General features: G+C 45.6%; 1 protein-coding gene across 1 annotated transcript in view; it reads left to right on the plus strand.

Annotated features, from left to right (window-relative positions):
• Positions 1-20,079, plus strand: part of IGF1R (insulin like growth factor 1 receptor) — a 1,701,728-nt gene that overhangs the window by 1,507,796 nt on the left and 173,853 nt on the right. Inside the window, exon 19 of the mRNA XM_069625053.1 lies at positions 19,738-19,897. Coding sequence (XP_069481154.1) covers positions 19,738-19,897 — 160 coding nt within the window. The remainder of the gene's footprint in view (positions 1-19,737; positions 19,898-20,079) is intronic.

Genomic DNA, 20,079 nt, shown 5'->3' on the forward strand with positions numbered 1-20,079 from the left:
GCTCATTGGGGCGCCCTTTGAGCCGATGCATCAAGCCCCGCTCAACTTTCTTTTGTGGAAGACAGCGCTCCTCGTGCCGATCACCTCAAGCTTCCATCTCCAGGTGGCTCTCCGGCTGCATCATGCACCGTCATCGGCTGGCTATCGGACCTCCTTCCTTGCTGGCCGAGAGCCCATTGCACCAGAGCCATCGCAGCAACAACAGTGTTTCTCTCTGGTGTGCCCCTGCTCAATATCTGCAGGGCTGCTACGTGGAGGTCCACACACACCTTCACAAGGTTTTACTGCGTTGACCGGGATTCGAGGGAGTATTCCCGGGTCGGCCAAACGGTGCTACGCAGCCTGTTTACTTTAGACGAGTCATTCCAGGATATGTGTTGTTACTTCTGTTGAGCCTTGTCACCTACCGTGCTTGTGTACTGCTGAGTAATCTTTATTTATGAGCATGTGAATCCATGCAAGACATATACAATAGTTACAGCTAACTTAAACCTTTTCACTGTGTACTCATTGAGGTCCCCTTACCAGGCTCACTTCTCCTGAGCTATAGCCTTGACCACTTGCTTTGCTTGAACTAGTTTGTCTACAGCTCCCAAAGTTGCCCCTCTCACTAAACTAGGTTGGCCTTCAACACATCTGTCACCCGACCAGAGTATAGAAAATCAGTCCTAATACAGACCATCATGTGAAACATTGGTAACCTTCCCTTATAAATAAATGTGATTGATTTTGTAATAATTTCTTGCTGTTGTCAGTCGTGGGAACCCCTATGGGGCAGATCGGTTGCACTCACATGGGTTCTTTTAAAAGATGAAAAAAATAAAATAAAGATGCAATACAATTTGAACGATTGCAAAGAAATTCAGCAACATATTAAGTATTTTGTCAACATTTCTATGGGACCTGTATTTTGGGAGGTGGGTAAGGCTTGTCAGTTGGGTGGGTGGGCCTGAAGATTTGTCTCTACTATAAAAGGTAAGTTATTAGTAAATGGTTTAATTTGGAACATCTGAGATGGGATTGCCATGCTTCATGTGATAAAGTGGGCAGAAGGTCTTTCCCAAATTTGCAGGCTCGTAATATAACTTGCTTTGTAATGGGATTAAGCGTATAACAGGTGTTGCATCTGCGTAGTGTCGAACATTTTAGTTCAGTTTGGGGCTCTGTACTTAGAGCGATTGGTATCGGATGAACATGTTTAATTGAATCAACCACCATGTTAAATTGGTTCTGTTTCTGCGCTGAATAGTGAGGGACAACAGATGTTTCTTGTCTTTCTTGGGTAAAGTGTGAAAGAGGGCTACTCATTGGATATTTTCATGGTGTTGGACATTGTCCAGGTCTACAATTAAAATACTTGTGGACTGCCAGGTACTACTTTCCAATGGTGTGTATATATCATTGTAAGGGTGCTAATGATTCAAAGAGGACTTGAAATGTGTATAATTGACAACATAAGCATTTATCCTAGAATATTAATGGATTGAATGATAAGGTGGAAGGGGGGGCAGTTTTTCTGTTTATCAAATAACATAAGCCTGATAATGCTTTTATTACTGGAGACACAGCTGATGCATAACTGTTGTAGAATATTGGGAAGGCCACCTTACAATTAAAAAATCTTGGCAATAGACTAGCGTGGTAAATATATTATCTTGTCCGGTGTGCTAAATCAAAATTCCCCTTTGTTTCCTAAGCTGATTTTATCTCCCTACAGAGGTGTTAGGAATTGTATAATTTGTGGCTTTCCTTTAGTTTTAGCTTCACTAAGGGTATAGACATTTTTTTTGATAGCTGTTAGGAAAGATTTTCTTTTAGATGCTTTCCTGCAATAGACTTCAATGAGACATCCTTATTTTTTTGCTATTGTCTGCATCCTGACCCGACTTCTTGGGGGTACATTAGGCCCTCAGCTTTACTTCACTTGCTTTTCCTCACATTTTATGGGGAGATTGGCCAGTCCCTAAGAGTATCTGTACTGGAAGACCCTGTCTCCCTTTATGAAATTCTTGTATTTGTAAAACTGAATACTTCACCTTACTCTGAAGTGTGGTTGGGACACCTTGTGTCCCTTTAACTTTATCTACCGTAACTGGTGTTATAGACACAATGGGCCTCATTATAAGAGTGCCGGTCCGGCAAAGAATTTCGGTAATTCCGGCTCTGGAATTTTTTCCAGACCACCTCAAGTTTGCCAGTGAGAGCCGTGGACCTCCTGGCGGGTCAGACCTGATGAGAGTTCAGGCCCCTACTGGCAATACATGCCTGAATCACCGGCACCGTTAAAAACGGTGCCGGTGATTCAGGCAATCCCATCCCATGGAGACTACATGGGAATGTGAACTTACCGGCTATCCGCCGCCCGTAATATCCCAGTAATATTGGGATCTCAGGCAGCAGTGACGGTAAGACAGATTTGCCAGTATCCCGCCGGAATTACTGGCAGGACACCAGCAAACCTTTTATGAGGGCCAATGTGTCCAGGCTGGGCTGATGACGGGGGATATTTTTCTACTGTGTTCTTTTTTTTTTCTTTTTTTTTTTTTTTTTTACTTTTTACTCTTGTAATTTTAAATTTAATAATTTAATGCATAATGCCATCTGGAGTGCCATATCCTTTAAAATGACTGTACCACAAAATGTTTGCTTGGCCATTTTATACCTTGGCATTCCTGCCCTCTGGTCCAGAACCGCTATATATAGAAAGTCTCCGATTCCCGAGGGGTGGGGTGTGTGTGTGTGTGTGTGTGTGTGTGTGTGTGTGTGTGTGTGTGTGTGTATGTGTGTACAGATGTGGGGGCTCGGTCTGTTTGGACCTAGTTCACATCCAAGCAGAATTGTGTCTATTGCTGGGTAGATGTGGTGGCCAGAGGCTGTCTGTGATTGGACAGCCTTTGAATGGTGCAGATCCTGACCATTGTTGGACTTAGAGCAACTCCAGCTCGAATCTTGGAAAAAAGGAGGACTTTTGCAGCCATTTAACAGATTGCCGTTGGCACCAAGACTCCTGCAAAAAGGACCATCCTTCTGAAGATCTGGAACTTATCCTTGTGGCCAACCAACATGGTATTCTTCAATTTTCCAGCAAATCCCTGCTCCTTTGCTGATCACCAGAAGACCTTCATTGGTGCTTCGATCCCTTGACCAGTGGGAACAATCAGTATCAACCCTGCTCGAGGATCCTGCCCTTGGAAGCCTTCAGAAGTGTCCCAGAGCCATCCTGTGGGCTGGCCAGCTACCTCAAGGGCCCCTCACTGCATTAGTTATCTGGGACTTTGTAGACCTTCAACTTGTGTAACAAGTGGTCTCCCCTGCAGATGCAGCTTTCCACCACAAAGAGGGCCCTCTCTTTTGTTTCTTTTGTTTCTGCGGCACGGGTCAACTGCTGCCATTTTCTTCAAGTGCCTGCACTGCTGTCCTCCTGCATTGCGTCCTGGTTGTCCTCTGGGGTCAAAGAAAATGTGGTGGTCCTTTCTTCATCGTGCCAGTCATCCAGCTGTCCAGTCCCAGGAACCACCTTGCCAGAGTGTGGAACAGTAGCCCAGCCATATCTAAATCCTGACACTGAACGTGACCTCTACATTTGCAATCCCATGACCTCATTCATCAGAACCAAGACATACAGGCCAGGGGCCCAGCAATTTCTGGAGATGGCAAAGTGATCTCAGACTGAAGGGGTTGTGTAAACATACCTGTTCCTACCCTCCCCTACATCTATAAAGCTTAACTGGTGCTATGTTTTTTCATTACCTGACCATGGAGTTCTGCTCACAGATCCTACCCCCCCCATGGCTTCACCTAAAGTGGTCGTATTGGGAGAGAGTCTGCTAAGAACTTGTTTTACCACTTTGAAACACTTTCTTACAGCTTGTTAGCTTTGCCAACTCTTGTTCAGATTCATAAAAAGACTCCCTCCTAGCCCTCTTAAGTAAACTGCCTTGGAAACTGTTACTCAAAGGGCACTAATGCCTCTTTGTTCTAGCTAGGGAAGGACGTTTTAAGGTGTAGTACCTTATTTTGTAAGGTTGCCTGGTGTTTCTAGCTTTCTTTTCTAGATATTTGTTCTTTAACTTTGTTCATACCTGTTTCTTTGTTTACTAGCTTTTGCTGTTTTGACTGTGTTTTAAAGTAAAGGATTGGTGCTGTTTATCAGAGCACCCCAAAAGTGAACATCTATATAATAGTAGTGAATGTTTTAGTATAATACTTGACTGTGTTTGTTTAATTTCTAAAGGTTTGTCTAAGGCCTACACAAATAGTTGTATTCTCCCTAATTTATATTATTAAGAGTGTTGTGCGTGTACTTAATTGAACCCTTCACCACTGTAACACTGCCCTAAGCCTTGCTGCTTAGTCACAATACGCACACTGAGTTTGGCTTGACATTAGTGACTTTCACTAAAAAATCTGAAGATGACCAAAAGATTTGGAGCTAAGAGAGGGGATCTGCCTAATTGCCTGGGGACACTATGACCCAATATGACTGTAATGCACTAAAATGATGAGCAGTTTAAAAATGTAAAGGTAAACTGCTTTAATGTTGCTGAGGATTCCCAGCCTGACAACAGGGAATATTCAAGATCATGTGAATCTATGAAAAATACCAATGCAGGAGAACAGGAGTGACAGGTAAATAACATATTCCTTCCCTATTCACAGGATAGGGTGGCCTTTGAGAATCTGTCTAAAGCGCAGATTATAAAAGTCCATTTTAGCTAGTCGGAAGCGGCTGTGTGAGAGTGAGCGAGGTCTACCGGTGCACGGTGCGGCTTGACTGGTCTACGTGCAAGCGTGTAAGGCCCTTTCCTCTGACTCGAGGAAGTTTCGAGGATGATTCATATAAGGCACATAAGACTTTGGCTCCTGAATTTCAGACCTTCCTGGACCTTTCCGAGGTCCGTGGACCGTGACTGAGCCTGTGGCGTTCCGTGGGCACTGCGTTCGTGTTGCGGTGAACGGCTAACGTCAGCCTCCTGCTTTCTGCCTGCCTGCCGGTAAGCGAAGCAAAGTATAAATACAAACATAGTATAGGCAGCCTTGGTTACAGCGTGGGGAAAAGTGGGTAACGGGGTTTTAGCTACTGGATCATCGGCCCCCTTATATACATCATCTAAGAATATATAAAAAAGTAAGATAAAAACTTGTACACTTGAATGCTTCGAGGCTTGACAGGAGACTGCCGGGGCAAACCCTTTGATCCTGTCAGGCACAGATAAATGCACAGATAAATAAGACACACAGGGCCTCATCACGAGTTCGGCGGTAATGCAGCGGTTTTCCCATCGAGCGTAAATAGCGCTAACGCCAAGCCTCCCGGCGGATAGTCCACCAGATCACGAGTTTTCGTGCACAAGCCCACGGACATGGCGGTAGCGCAAATAGCGCTCGACGGGTAGAACCCATAAATCCGGTGCACCGTGCGCTACCGCCATACTGCGCGGGAAACGCGTCACCGCCGGAACGGGAAACAAAGCGGCGGCCATCTTGGAAATCAAAATCCATCGGATATCACAGCCCCTGGAAGCCATCCACCCCTGGGAACACTGAATAATGTCACAGTAGCGCGCTAGGGCCAAGTCTGCCCTGGACAGGGTGAGGAAGCCCAAATTTCGCGACCAGGAGCTGGCTGTACTGGTGGAGGAGGCTGAGATCCACCATGAAGAGCTGCAGCAGTGCAAAACCAGTGGCCAGCGCCGAGCACAGATTTGGTGCAACGTCAGCCAAAGGGTAACTGCAGTGGGGCGCGTGCCCCCGGGATGGCGAGGATTGCCGCAAGCGCCTCAACAACCTGCGTGTGATAGTCCGCGGCATCCTCTCACAGCACAGGAGGGCAAGCAGGGGCACTGGAGGAGGGCCACCACCACCACCCCCACCCGAACTCACACCCTGGGAGGAGAAGATGAGTGCCCTGAATGACATCGGCACCATCAAGGGAATTGGTGGAGCGGAGGCAGGCACTGGCATTGATCCGACTGCAGGCGAGTCCCACCCCAAATGCATGCAACTGAAAGTACCACACATGCAGACCCTGAGTGAATGAATGTGAAGAAATGCGTCTGAGGCACTGCAGACACCTATAAGTGACCCCTTGATCCACTGAACCTTAGTGCTGCCTAGACTACCCTGCACGTGCAGTGCATCAATAGAAGGGGCAGGGGACAGACATCCATAGCCATGGGATAGCTACGTAGAGTGTGAGTGTGCAAGAAGACACCCCCACGACCCTGAGCGCATTGCACCCCAACCCCGCATGCGATCTTGTCACACAAACATTCCCATGCAGTGTACCACCACACTCACACATCACACCAATCACCACATGGTGACTGAACAAAATGCAAGTGGAATGCATAATTGATACTGTCTACAATCTCACTTGATGGCATGAACTGCTTGATACTTATGTAGGTTGCCTTGAACTCAATCCACACCCTATGTACCCCACAGGCACACGGCAAACCCCACGGGATGAAGATGATGGGGAGGAGGCCACACCATCACAGCACCTGAGGCAGCATGCCTCGACCTGCACCACTACCCCACAAATGGGCCGCACGGAAGGGAACTGACGCAGGCCACATCCCACATCCCACAACGCAGCCCAACCAGACTGCTGCAGCACCCACATGTCTGCACGGAGTCCGCGGCCAGCTCGCCCCAAGCTACCAGGCATAGCCCCGATGCAGAGGGAGTCACCTGTGGATCAGAGCCCGACGTGGGAGTGACACCTCCACGTCCGCGTCAGGCAAGACGTCTGCAATCACCCGGAAGCAGTGACGCTGAAGGGATGGCCACACCACAGGGGACCCCAGGGCCATGCACACAGCTAGTACAAACCCCACCTGTGCATGTGCGTCGTGTCCGCACATAACAGCTAGACGAAGACACGCCATCATATGGCAGCCCTGATGACCGGCGCTCAGAGCTCGGCAGCCTAATCCCAGCCGGCAACATGTCCCATGCAGCCCCCTCCCCCCCAATAGCGCACAAGTGGCACCCTTTGTCATGGGGGCAGCAGTGATGGGACGACTGGACGTGATTGAGGCCAAACAGGCCAAAGTAGAATCCATGGCCAAGGTACACAGCCGGCACATCAAGGCCATCAGTGCATCCATACGCCATGGATGCAAGTACATTGTGCGAGACAATGCGCGCGCACACGCAGAGTGGTGGAGCAATGCACCGCAGCCCTGACAGGGGTTGGTCAAAGGGTGAGGGAGTTGTGTGAGGCAGTATCAGCACTTGCTGAGCAGACAAGGGAGAGGAACAACCTTCTCTGTCAGCACATGCAAGCAACCGGGTCAGTCCCATCAACCTCCACTACACCCACGGAGGGATTCCTTGAGCCGTCTCCTAGGCGCCGTTCAATGCGCCACCTGAGGTCACACACACACCAGAGGGGCCTGGACATGGAAAGTGCCCACGACCATCGTAGTTGGACATGGCATCGTTGTGGGTGCCCTGAAAACAATTATGCACCTACCTGCACTGTTGTGGGGTGTTCACTGGGGGGTGGGGGGATTGTGTGCTGGGTGTTCACTGGGGGGAGGGGGGATTGTGTGCTAGGTGTTCACTGGGGGGAGAGGGGATTGTGTGCTGGGTGTTCACTGGGGGAGGGGGATTGTGTGCTGGGTGTTCACTGGGTGGGAGGGGGGATTGTTATACTGAGAATAAATCACATTTCAAAATTCACAAAGCATGGACAGTAGTGATTGTGAATAAGTGCTCTTTAATGTTGAAGTGACATGTGCAAAATGTAGCCGTCACCTGTATCAAAAAAATACATCAATCAAGCCCTGTCTGGCCAACCTCCCCTCCCTCAGCCCAACCCTTTGTGCACATGTAACACCTTCAGGCATGTCATCACCTTCACTCCCATCCTCAGGTGGCTGCACATGAGCATCAGGGGGCAGTGGCACATTCCTGCGACAGCAGATGTTGTGCAGCATGGCACATGTCGGTACAATTTTTCCAACTTTTTCAGGTGCATACATCAATGCCCCTCCCGTATGGTCTAGGCACCGGAAGCGTGCCTTGAGCAGTCCAAATGCCCTTTCCACGCCGATCCGTGTACGACCATGGGCAATGTTGTTGTATGTCCGCTCTCCTGCAGTGTGTGGATTGGATGACGCACAGGGGTCATGAGCCATGTGTACTGGGGATATCCAGAATCACCTGCAGGGGAGAGAAAGCAGGTTTGGGGACAAGGTAAGTTCAGTGGGTGTACAGGGCTCAGTCATCAGTGTCATTTTGGCATACTTGTCATTTGGTCACTAACATTGTGGAGTGTGCTGTGCTATGAGCAGCGTTGATTCAATGAGGTACTCACAACTTGGTACGCCTCTGTTTCAGAATGTAACAGTACACATTCACTTGTCACTGGGGAAGGGGACCCTTCAATCTGCTTGTGCATGCGAGAAGTGGGTACCTCATGTGTCATTGCCATTCCCTTTGGCTGCTGTTGCATTTGCTGGTTGTCACTATTGTGTACTGTTCTCCGGGCATTTCATTGGCCAATCAGGGGACAGTGTTTGTGGGATGTACATTGGCATTAATCAGACTACTTATGTGTGGTGCTTTTGTGCATGTGCCGACTTTTGTGTTACATTTGCATGACTGTCGGGTGGGCAGGGTGGGATGTCTGCACTGTGCCAGTGTGAGAAGCCATAGTGCTACTCACACAGGAGGCTTTGTGGTGGTAGGCCTTCCATATGTCACTGTGCTGCCACATGTCTTTTACATCCTGAATGGGTGTCTTCTGCTGTGTTGGACATGTCCAAGGTTTCTCGTTTAAGGTGCTTGAATGGAAATGCTGCACTGATGGTGCTGCCTATTCACCTGCAGGGATTTCATTGTGTGTGACCAGCCCCATCAGTTGTGGATTAACATGCATTACAGTATACATTTGTACTCACCCAGCAGCCATGTGTTTTGCCCTCGTGCCTTTCCATGTACGCTGGCAGGGTACTGTTGCGCAGGACCATGGAGTCGTGGATGGATCCTGGGTAGCGGGCACAGCAGTGGCTAAAGGTGAGGTCAGGGCCACATGTCATCTTCACATTCAGGGAATGGTAATTTTTCCGGTTTCTGTAGGCTGCCTCATGTGCATGGGATGGTATGAGTGCTACATGTGTGCAGGGCTGCTATTACATTCGGGACTTGGGCAATGGCATGGAATTGACCCTTCAGCTGGTTCACCTGTGCCTGTGTGGCTGGCAATGCGATGTGCTCATTCACATGATTCAGCAGTGCATCCAGCACCTGTCCCAGCACGGCACAGAATGTGGACTGGGCCATGCCATGCATCATGGCAACGGTATGTTGGTAGCTGCCAGTCCCGAGGAATTGTAGCACAGACACGAGCTTCACAAGCGGAGGTACTGCTGTGCTGATGGCTATACGGCTGCCGATGTCAGCCTGGATTGTTTCCAGCAACTGGGTGATGGTTGCCCTGTCCAGCCGATATTCAGTCACCAACTGGCCATCAGTCAGGGCCCAGGGTGTTGGCCTGACCATGGGGATGGCTGGCTGCCTTGCTGGTGCTGCTCTCCTCCTCCTTTTCCTCATCCCCACCACCCCCTGCGCTCCCAGGGCCCTGGCCTGGTTGGCTGGCCTCTGTAGCTCCAGGCACAGCAGGTAGAAGTCCACATAAAGGCTACCGGCTCCAAATGGCAGCATGGTGTTTGGAAGTGTGTGTTGTGCATGGGTGGGTCCTTGGTAGGCCTCTGATTTGCATTGGTTTCACCTGGGCCCTTATTGCTGTCTCCTCCCTGCTCCTGCCGGTGTAATGGTGTTGGGGGGGGGGGGGGTGTTGTGCATGGGTGGGTCCTTTGTAGGCCTCTGATTTGCATTGGTTTCACCTGGGCCCTTATTGCTGTGGCCTGTGTTCTTTTACCTCCAGCATTTTGCTGGGGGTATTTTCGGCGGATTGTCCGCCACTTTTCTGGCGCTAATTGCGCCTACACCGGACTCCTGATTGCAATGTTTTAGTGCTAATGGTTACTGGCGCTTTTACAGCCGATGCTTGTACAGCCGGCTGTAATGGCACAGGCGGTATTTGGACTTGTGATCCGGTGGACCCTTAAAATCAGCACTGATAGTGTTACCGCCGATTTTAAGGGTTACCACCCAACTCGTGATGAGGCCCACAGTCTAACCAAGCAAGATCAAGCCTTGTCCTTCTGTCCTACTGTTCTCCGGATTGATGTGTAGTTGCTCGCTTTATTAATTCATGGCAACATCTCATATAAATAAGAATACGGCTGAAATGCAGTCAAATGACTTAAATGAGACTAACAAGACCACTAATGAGACTATTAATGATAGTGGTGATAGTAAGTGGTCCAGACTGTGGAGAAGACGCAGTACTGCAGCATATTAGCGAATGCCCTCTGTCACCAAGGGTTGAAATTTTGAGTAAAACCACCTCCCGCCTCAATATCATGCAAGTGGGGACTCTTGATAGTGAGTTTCGTCGAGAACAAGTATCCCTAAACATTTCAGTCGAAATGACAATAGACAAGGAAACTGACTGTTCTCTGGTGTCATTGGGGCTTGTGAGAGATGTGGGTTATCTTAGCAAGAGCCAGCCTCGGGAAATTACCTGATCCGATCCATGAATTGGGGAATAAAGGGTTACTTCAAGAAAAAAACAAACCAAACCCCAACCCAGGAAAGGAAGGAAAAATAACAATAATGGGGTCATCACACCCTGTATACTTTTGGAGCAAACTCAAAGAAAGCGCTTGTTAACAGGCCTCTTCAGATTACGGCAGGGAACATATGGAAGCCTAAAGGAATTGCCCCAGAGTCATTGCAAGGCACCCAGCGCTTTTTTTTACTCTAGAAACAAGGAGACCTATGTACCAGCAAAAGGAGTGGACTCCAATAGAGAAAACAGTGAACCCTTAATCCACTGGCATGTACTCTGGGCATAGTAGAAGATTTATTGCCAAAAGGATTAAAGGTAGACATCGTGCAGCAAGGAGATCCACAGTGTGACAAGACTAACAATAGATCTGTCAGTAACTCGCAAGCAGTGGGAAGCCTGTCTGGACTGGCAAGATCAAAGAATGACGTGGACCTACAATCAGAGGCAGATCAAAACAGTGTAAAAGAAGCTACAACGTTACAAGATTCCTGCTTTACATTAAATGAAATAAACAAAACTGGCAAGACATTAAGATCTCGGACAACCATTAACAAGCAACTTGGGCTTCCCTGGGGTGTGGGCCATGTTTCAAGGCCTGTTAACGCCCCCCTCCCCCCCTACAGATGAGGACCTGCTAATCGATTTAGCAGCATCCCAGGTGGAAGACCGGAGTGAGGAAAAGAACACAGCCATTGACGCAAGGATGATGGTGGCCTTTGCTATAACTATGGCACTGTTTATGAAATTGAGAACCAAAATGATCAATTACGAGACCAAACAGTGATTGCCATGCTAATGCTACAAACGAAATTGATATACGTAGAGGGATTTATTACTGCACCCCAAGGAAATCTGGATAAAAACACGGATCAGATAACTGAAAAGCATATTGGAGCCAATTATCCTGGATAAGGAAAGAAGATCGGAAAGATTCATTCTGGCTACACAAACAAAACATTTGTTGCTGGTGGGAGAGTACAGTAAAGATGGTACTAAGAACACAGAAGCTAGGCCTGTGGCCAAAGAAGACCTTTTACTTTTACCAGGTCAATCGAACTTGGGTATATCAAGTAGTAAGGGCCTGGATGAAATTACACTTGTAGCCATAGATCAAGATATAGATCAAGATGTCGAGATAACATCTGACTCGACAAGAGTCACAAAACGAAGCGATTCAAAGCAATACATTGCCTCCTGCTAAGTCACCTTGCATGGACGTGGGACATGAAACCAGAGAGGCACAGCTCCCTCAGTCTACCACAAAGACCTTTCACATTTTTAGTAACTAAGATGGGCAGAAGTGGACAGCACAGGAGATAAGGATTCTCTGCATGCAAAAAGACTGGCTCTAAGAAAGAACCTGAAGCTTCATTCAAAGGATGCAGAGAAACGAACACTGAAAATAACTCCACAGAAACAGATAGGAGCACAATCTAAAACTTCAATGGCACAATTAAAAAACAAAGACACCACTATAGTACAAAACATACAGAGGCCTGTAAAATTAGTGGTCTTTGAAAGATATTTCAAGACACGATCTACAATCCCCAACAAAGAAATAAGTAACAGTGCAAAGTTAGACCTGGTGGAACCGGAAGTGGCAGAAGTCACTGAGGACTCCGACCAGGTTCAAGACGTCTCCGACGAGCTGTTAAACCTCTCAACCTACTCAGATGAGGTGGTAAGCCTGAATCAATGGGTGAGGACCGGGTTACCCGATAGAGGCCAAGAGGGTGTTTGTCAATTAACCGATGAATATCCAAACCTCCTTAATAGAAGATGAAGAAATCAAAACAAAGGAGTCTTCGAAAGTCAAAAGCGGGTTAATGCCCGGCCCACTGAAAAAGGGCTTCCGATAAAAGGATGGAAAACTAGAGTGCATCTAACTTAGGACAAGACGGGACAGGCTCCAGTGAACAACCAGCTGGGCCTAGACCAAGAAGCAAGAGATGAATATAGTACTCTGAAACAAAAAAAGAAGGGTCAAAATGGGTTTGAGAAAGGAGAATCAAAACCAGTAAAAAGATCATTAACAAGGGAGGATGAGAATTTGAAAATTACAAAGAGGATTGATCAACCAGATACTAGTAACACATGTAGACTGTTATTATAGAGGGTGTTGAGAATGAATAAGTTGATCTTAAATCGACCTAATGTCATGCGATTTATTCACAGTCTCCCAGACCTCAGTCATCCAGTCAAAGGATTTATACTTGATAGTTTCTCGATGAACAACGGCTTAATATGGTCATGATCCATCAGTAAAGGATCTCCTTGATAGAGAAAGCCATAGGCTACTAACAATGGGCTTCTCTCTGAAAGAATTGGATCACAGCGATCCAACCATGATAAGTACACAAGAGGTTGATAATTCATGGACTCAAGGAGAAGAGGGGGAACTTTATAGCACTCACAAGAAGAACAATGGCAAAAAGTACACCAACAAGGATGTAAATATATAACAAGACAGGGGGATGGAAAAATCAGCGCCCCGGGTGTGGGATGTCCAGGATGGGCAAAGGGGCAGCATTGCCCGAAATGAACAAACTGTCCAAAAACGGCAAGATGACCATGAGGAAGATTGGAGTTGGCTTGCAAGAACGCTTAATCATAGCGCTTACAGCATGCACAGACCACCTCCCACAAAGAAATGGTATTCGGCTGCTGGAATACCAGGGGGATTCTACACCTCTTTGGGAAAGGTGACCTGGTTTTTGAAGATTACGATGTTCTGTTTCTCCAGAAAACCTGATTCAGGGAGGCGCCGATTTTAGAAGGCTTTGAAATGTACATTCACCCAGCACTGAAAGGGATGGCTGGGCGGCCCATGGCAGGAATGATCACTGCGATTAAGAGATTTTGTGGCATGACGGTATGTTCTGTGACCAACCCAACTCCACTAATACAGTTTATCTTATTAAAAGTGTATGATCCATAGGCGCTACTGATTTGTAACCTCTATTGGAATCCGGATTCACTGACAGCTATAAACCTTCTCCAAACGGTCATGAACCACATTGACGATGTAAGGATCACCCATAGTATATTAGATGTACTGGGCTGTGGTGACCTAAACATTGAATGCTTTAACAATGAGCAGGATTTAATAATTAACCCACTGAAAAATGTCTCAGATAAGGTACTGAGAAGGATTTACTGGAGGGAGGAATTTAAAAAAAAAAGAAACATTAACATCATCGGTCCCTTGAAGGGTGACATCCCACCAGTAACAACCTGGAAAAGAGGACACCAGACTAAGATTTTGGATTACGTATTTGCCTCCGATAACCTCCAAAGAAAGCTGGAAATCATGAAGGTCATAAGTACTACATATAGTGACCATAACCTCATACAGATAAAAGCACAGCCGTGGATTGAAGGACAGATTATTCCAAAGCGACTTAGATCGGTCTTTAATATGGAGATATTATCAGGACTAAATTGCCTAAGAATCAGTAAAATTGCGTTGATGGCCTTAACAGAATCTCTATCAAATGGTTCAACAAAAGCTGATATGGGGAATGCCCTATCAATTCTCCAGTACCCACTGTTGCTAAAAGCCTTTCTTGCTAAAAATGGCACATCTGTAAGAAGAGCATTCTCCCCTAGACATGCATTTGACCAGGAGGTGGCGGACAGGAAGAAAGCTTTAAATAAACTGTCAGGCATGTAGAAAATCTCCAACGCTTGCAACTGTTGAAGCAGCCAGACTAGGAAAGCAAACCTTTAATAACTGGCTAAAATACCATAGATGCCGGCTCCTCCAATTGGATGGTGAGAGAATGTTAAATATGGTAGCCACGAAAAACACGGCAGAAATCTGGAAAATCTTTAATGCACTAATGCCAGGAAGCCCTGATAGTTAATTCAGTACCAGTAAAAGAATGGGAGAACAAGAACTACTATGGTAGACTCTTCTCAAGTAGGGATACTCCTCTCCCAAGGACTGTGAACATAAGTAAAACTGCATGGACTTTCCAGATTGATAAGGAGGAAATTGTCTCTCTAATAAAAATAATCCAGTAACTCAAGGGTTGCAGGGCCAGAAGGCCTGACAAACGCTATACTAAAAAAGGACCTGGAACAATGGTCTGCATTTATGCTGCTACTATTTCATAAAATTAAGATCACAAAGTCGATTCCACAGTCGTGGACAAAATCAGTAGTGGTACCCATCTATAAGAAGGGCGATAGGTCAGACCCAACTAATTACAGGCCTGTCGCCCTCTTAAATGTGGTGGACAATCTGTTCTCTGCGATCCTGCTGAAAGAACTAGATAACTGGAGTTTAAATACGAAGCATCAAGACCTCTGGCAATCCGGATTCACAAAGGGCACGGGGACAGCTCTGAACCTGTTCCTGATAAATCTCCTCAAATACAGGGTTAAAGCAAGTAAGAACAAAAAAATCTACATTGCGTCAATTTATTTGGCGCACGCTTTCGACTCCATAGATAGATCGATAATGTGGACAAAACTGCAATCTTGAGGGTGCCCGCCCAACTTAAAAGAAGCCTTGGAATTACTGCATACCTCAATTACAATCGGAGTAAGACTTGATAAGGATAAGACAGGTACTCTGTCTGATGAAATACCTAATTCAAAAGGAATTAAACAAAGGAGTAGGCTGGCACCAGCAATTTTCAAACCATACATTTCTGACATCGAAGAAGCATTTACTGGCTTGAGGTGCTTATTAGGGAGAATTCTAAAAAATGTGCCAATTCCTCCTACTTTAGAGCCCTCCAGCTCTTTTGCTAAACTTTGGGACTTTGACTTTTCAATTTAATGTGTTTTCTGCGTTTGTTTCTTTTGGTTGTGAAGTCTAACCAACTCCATAGCCATCATCTTTTTCAATTGTCACACAGCACCCTCAGTGCAGTGACACAGGGAAGCCTTTCAGGCTTTCCCCAGGTTTAACTACCTTCTCTGGGATAAACTACTGTTTCCCAGAGTAAGTTAAGTGAAATTGACTTTACTAGGCTTTTAAATTCCTAGACCCAGCACACCCTATCTTATAATAGCATGCTGGAGGGTTTACTTAGTATCCCCTATGTCTAGATCCTCATGTAACAGTCAAATGTTAACCTTTCCTCTCAGAATGGCTGTTGGCAGTGGTTTTACAGTGAACTATCATGATTTTTCCCGACCGCAAACTATAGCCATGTTTTTCAAGATGGCGCCCAGCCATCGTTGCTAAAATGGATCCCGGCGGTCTTTTTTCGCCATTTCTTTGTGGTAAGGTCCTTCTAGAGTTTTTCTCTGCACGCCAAACCAGGTTTGTCTCTTTGTTCATTCGCCTTTGGCAGGCTTCAGAAGTGAAGACCGCCTTTGGCTCCAGAGTGTCTGGGGTAGGCAGGAAGTGAGGGAGGTGCCCGAAACTCACTGTGCTTAGTCTCCTAGGAGACCCAAATGCACTCTGTGATGATTGGCTGGCTGACTGTCCGGCAAGGACATCCACCCTGCTGAGTGAGTGGCAGCTAGGCTGGAATGAATGGGAGAGAACTGAATAAAAGGTGAGTCTCTTGGCTTGGAAGGCAGAGTCGACCACTGGAACAAAGGAATCGAAGAAGAGCTTGAAGAGGATGGCTGCTGCAACTCCTGGACCATTGGTTTGCCCGGTGAAGCCCTGGTGCAGGTCCCAAACGCCAAGTTCACATCGACAGAGAAGCCCTGCAAAGGACGACTTCTCCCTTTTGAGTTGGTAGGACCAATCAACTCCCAAGTAAGCCACCTGGACACCTATCTCGGAGCTAGTTGCATTTCCTTGGAGTGCTGCAGGAAACCGTATAGCCAGAGAGAGGGATGCCAGATTGTCTGCGTTGCTTGTAAACTGGCCTAAAGTGTTTGGAAGATCCTTCGGACTCCCACGACATCAGACCGGCTGAGCCTGACCCCCCCCCCCCCCCTGCTGAGTGTGGGATTTCAGAAGCAAGGACAGTCCACCTTGACAGCCAGGACCAGCGTTGTTACCCGTGTGGTAGCTGAAACGCGAAACAGGCACTGAAATTGAAGTTTGTCAGTTGCAAGCTTTTGACCAGTCGCAGTGCAGTGCAGGAGTCCCAGTACAGTGCAGTAGTCCCCTGATGTCCTCCCTATTGTTCCCACGACTGGGGCCCAGGAACAGCGAAATCTGCAGGAACTGCCAGGAATAGAAGTCATCAGCTGTCTCTTTTTTTATTGTAAGGTACTGTAAAACAAGACAGAGAACTTACCTCTCACAGTGAAAGTGCTTGACACTTTTGCAACTCGCAGGCCTAATCAGCTTGTGACCCAACATATTATTCTCCTTTTTACAAACTACTTCCAAGAACTTGTGCAGAGACTTTTCTGTTTAACTACCAGAACAGCGTTATCCTATCCAAGACTTTAGCCCATTGACTTTGGCCTATCCTATTGAATTGAATTGACTCTTCTGGTGAACTCAAAATATCTACACTGTCTAAGAATAATAGTAACCTTTCATGTTCTAATACCCTTTTCCTTTTACTCCTCTTGAAAAGTATTCTGAAATAGTATTGAAGTATATTTGTGTGTTATTGCCTCCTTCTAATGCATGTTTTATAACTGACAGATACATGAATTAATAAGTATGTATCAAAGAAACCTTGAGTGTAAGAGTTTATTTGAACACCTGTGACTGTAGACTTCTGTGTATCATTACTGCCTCTTGAGATAAACCTGGCTGCTCAACATGCTACCAAAACTGTGTAGTACAGACTTATACCAAAGGTTGGTTTGCTTACACCTGTAGGCATAGTTGTGTGTAGTGTTCCCAGAGGTAGCTGCATACAAACTTTGCCTAACAGTGCTTTCCACCGCAGATAGCAGGAACAGCGTTGGGGCGACTACTTTACGCTGATGACCTTCTCTTATTCGATCAAACGGAAATAGGGTTACAGTGTAAATTGGATACACTGGTGACCTACGTGGAATCAAACGCACTAAAGATCAACCCAAATAAAATCCAAGATCTTGACGTTGGGGGCCACGCAAGGGGAATAAGAAGCAGTAGAAGAGCGTGGTACCTGAAAGGGGAGGAAGTCCCAGAAGTTGCATCTATGGTATATCTTGGTTCGACCCTCAACGATAGCATACATGATTCCTTTGGCCTGATAGCAGTAAAATCGAAGGCGAGGAATCTGGCTACACAAGCAAGAATCTTCAAACAAAGGTATTGTAAGTTTTCATTAACTCCTGTAATTGAATTTTATAAACTTAAGGTCACCCCCATACTGATTTATAGGGCTGAAACTCAACTCATGCTTGCTGGGACTTTTTGGCAACAAATTGAGTGTCTTATCTGGTGTCGAGTTCTCAACATGCCTAATTCATTTCCAGTTGATGTGATACAGAAAGAGATGGGTTTAACATCACTGTACGCGGTTATAGTGTGGGAAAAACTATAATTTCTACATAAATGTCCAAGTCCTCTGGGGGAAGGCGGATTTGAAGTACTGAAAACGGCATTCAAAGACGAGCATGAAAGATCATTGCTTGAGTGGAGAAGTATATGTATTGAAATTCTACAAAGCCTGGAACTTTCAAAAGAAGAAATGTTAATACAGAACCCAGGGCATGTCAAAAAAAAGTTATTTGATCTAGATTGGATCATGACAGAAGACTGAATCGCCACATTAAAAACTGGTGGGATAAAGGGAAATTACTCAAGAAGAAGTGGTATGAGTCCCAACTACATAAATAAGTTTCTGTCAGCTGCATTGAGACACAGGTTCATGAGATTCCGCTTTAACCTGTATCCTACAAAAGATGTAATAGAAAGAAGGAATCCTGCAACTGAACATGACTACACCTGTAGATTCTGCTCAGACCCATTTGAAACCCTAACTCGCGTTACGCTACACTGCCCATCCTTGACTTAACTAAGAACGAAACACTTGGGAAAATTCTTAGAGGAACTGAACTGTTATGACACTTAAAGAATAGTGGGATTTTCTGTTCCAAGGAAAAAGAATAACTATGACATTAGCTTTACTAGCTTTTCTAAAGGACTTATTTAAAATGTGCTCGGAAGAAGGAAAGAGTTGAATGACCTTCACTTTAGAACAAAAAGTAAATGGAAAGAAAATCTAGATACTGTTTTCTATTTGTTTTACTTGCTCTTTTACAACTTTTCTTTTTTTGCTTTCTCCTTTCTTTCTACTCTTCCTTTTTTGCTTTGCTCCTTTTTGCGCATGATGAATGTTTTTTAAGAAGACTTGTTTTTAATGAAAGTACCCGCATAAAAGGTTTAATTTTGTAAACTAAAGAAATTCTTAATAATAAAATATAAATATAAACCCATAAACCCATTTTAACACAGTCCAATGGGGAAAGGAAAAGAACCTGAATATTTTGTTTTTGGAAGAGGGCACATATAAAGTAATGCTCTTGGATTAAATTGTATTCTGAATGAGGAATCAGAAACTGTGTGGGGACGTATACATATGTGAGAGGGTTTTGTGATGGGGTAGAGGACACACCTATTTGTAACTAAGAAAAAGAAAACCATGTTAGCTATGGAGCTTTCTAATGACAAAATATCAACAGGGAAAGCCCAAAGGGAGCTCGGAACAGGTTGTGTGATAAGATGAAGAAATGTGCTGTTTGTGTTTTCATGTTATGAGTTTGTTTCTTGATGCTTATGGAAACATTGTATTTAAATAATGTTACTTACAAAAAACATGGATTTGAAACAAACCCATTGTTTTCATAGTGCACAGACGTGTGTGCTAAATTGTCTCAATTAGATTTTTGGGTGATACATGCAAGGTAAGTTTACATTTCACTCACAAAATGGCCTGTTTTTGTTTTAACTTGGTTCTGTTCTTCTAAATGTAAGGTTGTCTTGACTGTGAGGAGTCTATTGGTGGTTCCTTCAGTAGCCACATCAAGAGTGGCTGCAGAAACACTGTTTGATCATTGCACTAAACGTATGCTATGGTCGTCGTAATGATGGGTTCTTTTCCAGCTGTCTGCCAGCACTTTGGCCTTATCGTAGGCATGTTTCAAAAGCAAAAATAGAAAGAAAGGAGCACAATCAAATTTTTCACATTCCAAACTTTTTTTCTCCTGTTCAAATTTAGAGTCGTTCAAGTCATAGCCCTCCTACGCTCAAGAAGATGATTCAGATGGCAGGAGAAATTGCTGATGGCATGTCGTACCTCAACGCCAACAAGTTTGTTCATAGGGACCTTGCTGCAAGGAATTGCATGGTGGCTGAAGAATTTACAGTGAAAATTGGAGGTTTGTCTTTCATTCTTCTCTGTATTTATGAAAATGTTTATGCTGGGCTGACTGTAAAGCCAGAATTCAGATTTGGGGATTCCATGGACAATTTTTGGGGCCACTTAACCTTTTTCTTTTTCCCACTGTCTTTTTTTGTTTCTTGGTCTTTTTGGTGGCCATTGTTGGCCAGAGGGGGAACT

This window comes from Ambystoma mexicanum, chromosome 11, assembly GCF_040938575.1.
Source record: "Ambystoma mexicanum isolate Mex_15411 chromosome 11, UKY_AmexF1_1, whole genome shotgun sequence".
In the NCBI taxonomy this organism is placed as follows: domain Eukaryota; kingdom Metazoa; phylum Chordata; class Amphibia; order Caudata; family Ambystomatidae; genus Ambystoma; species Ambystoma mexicanum.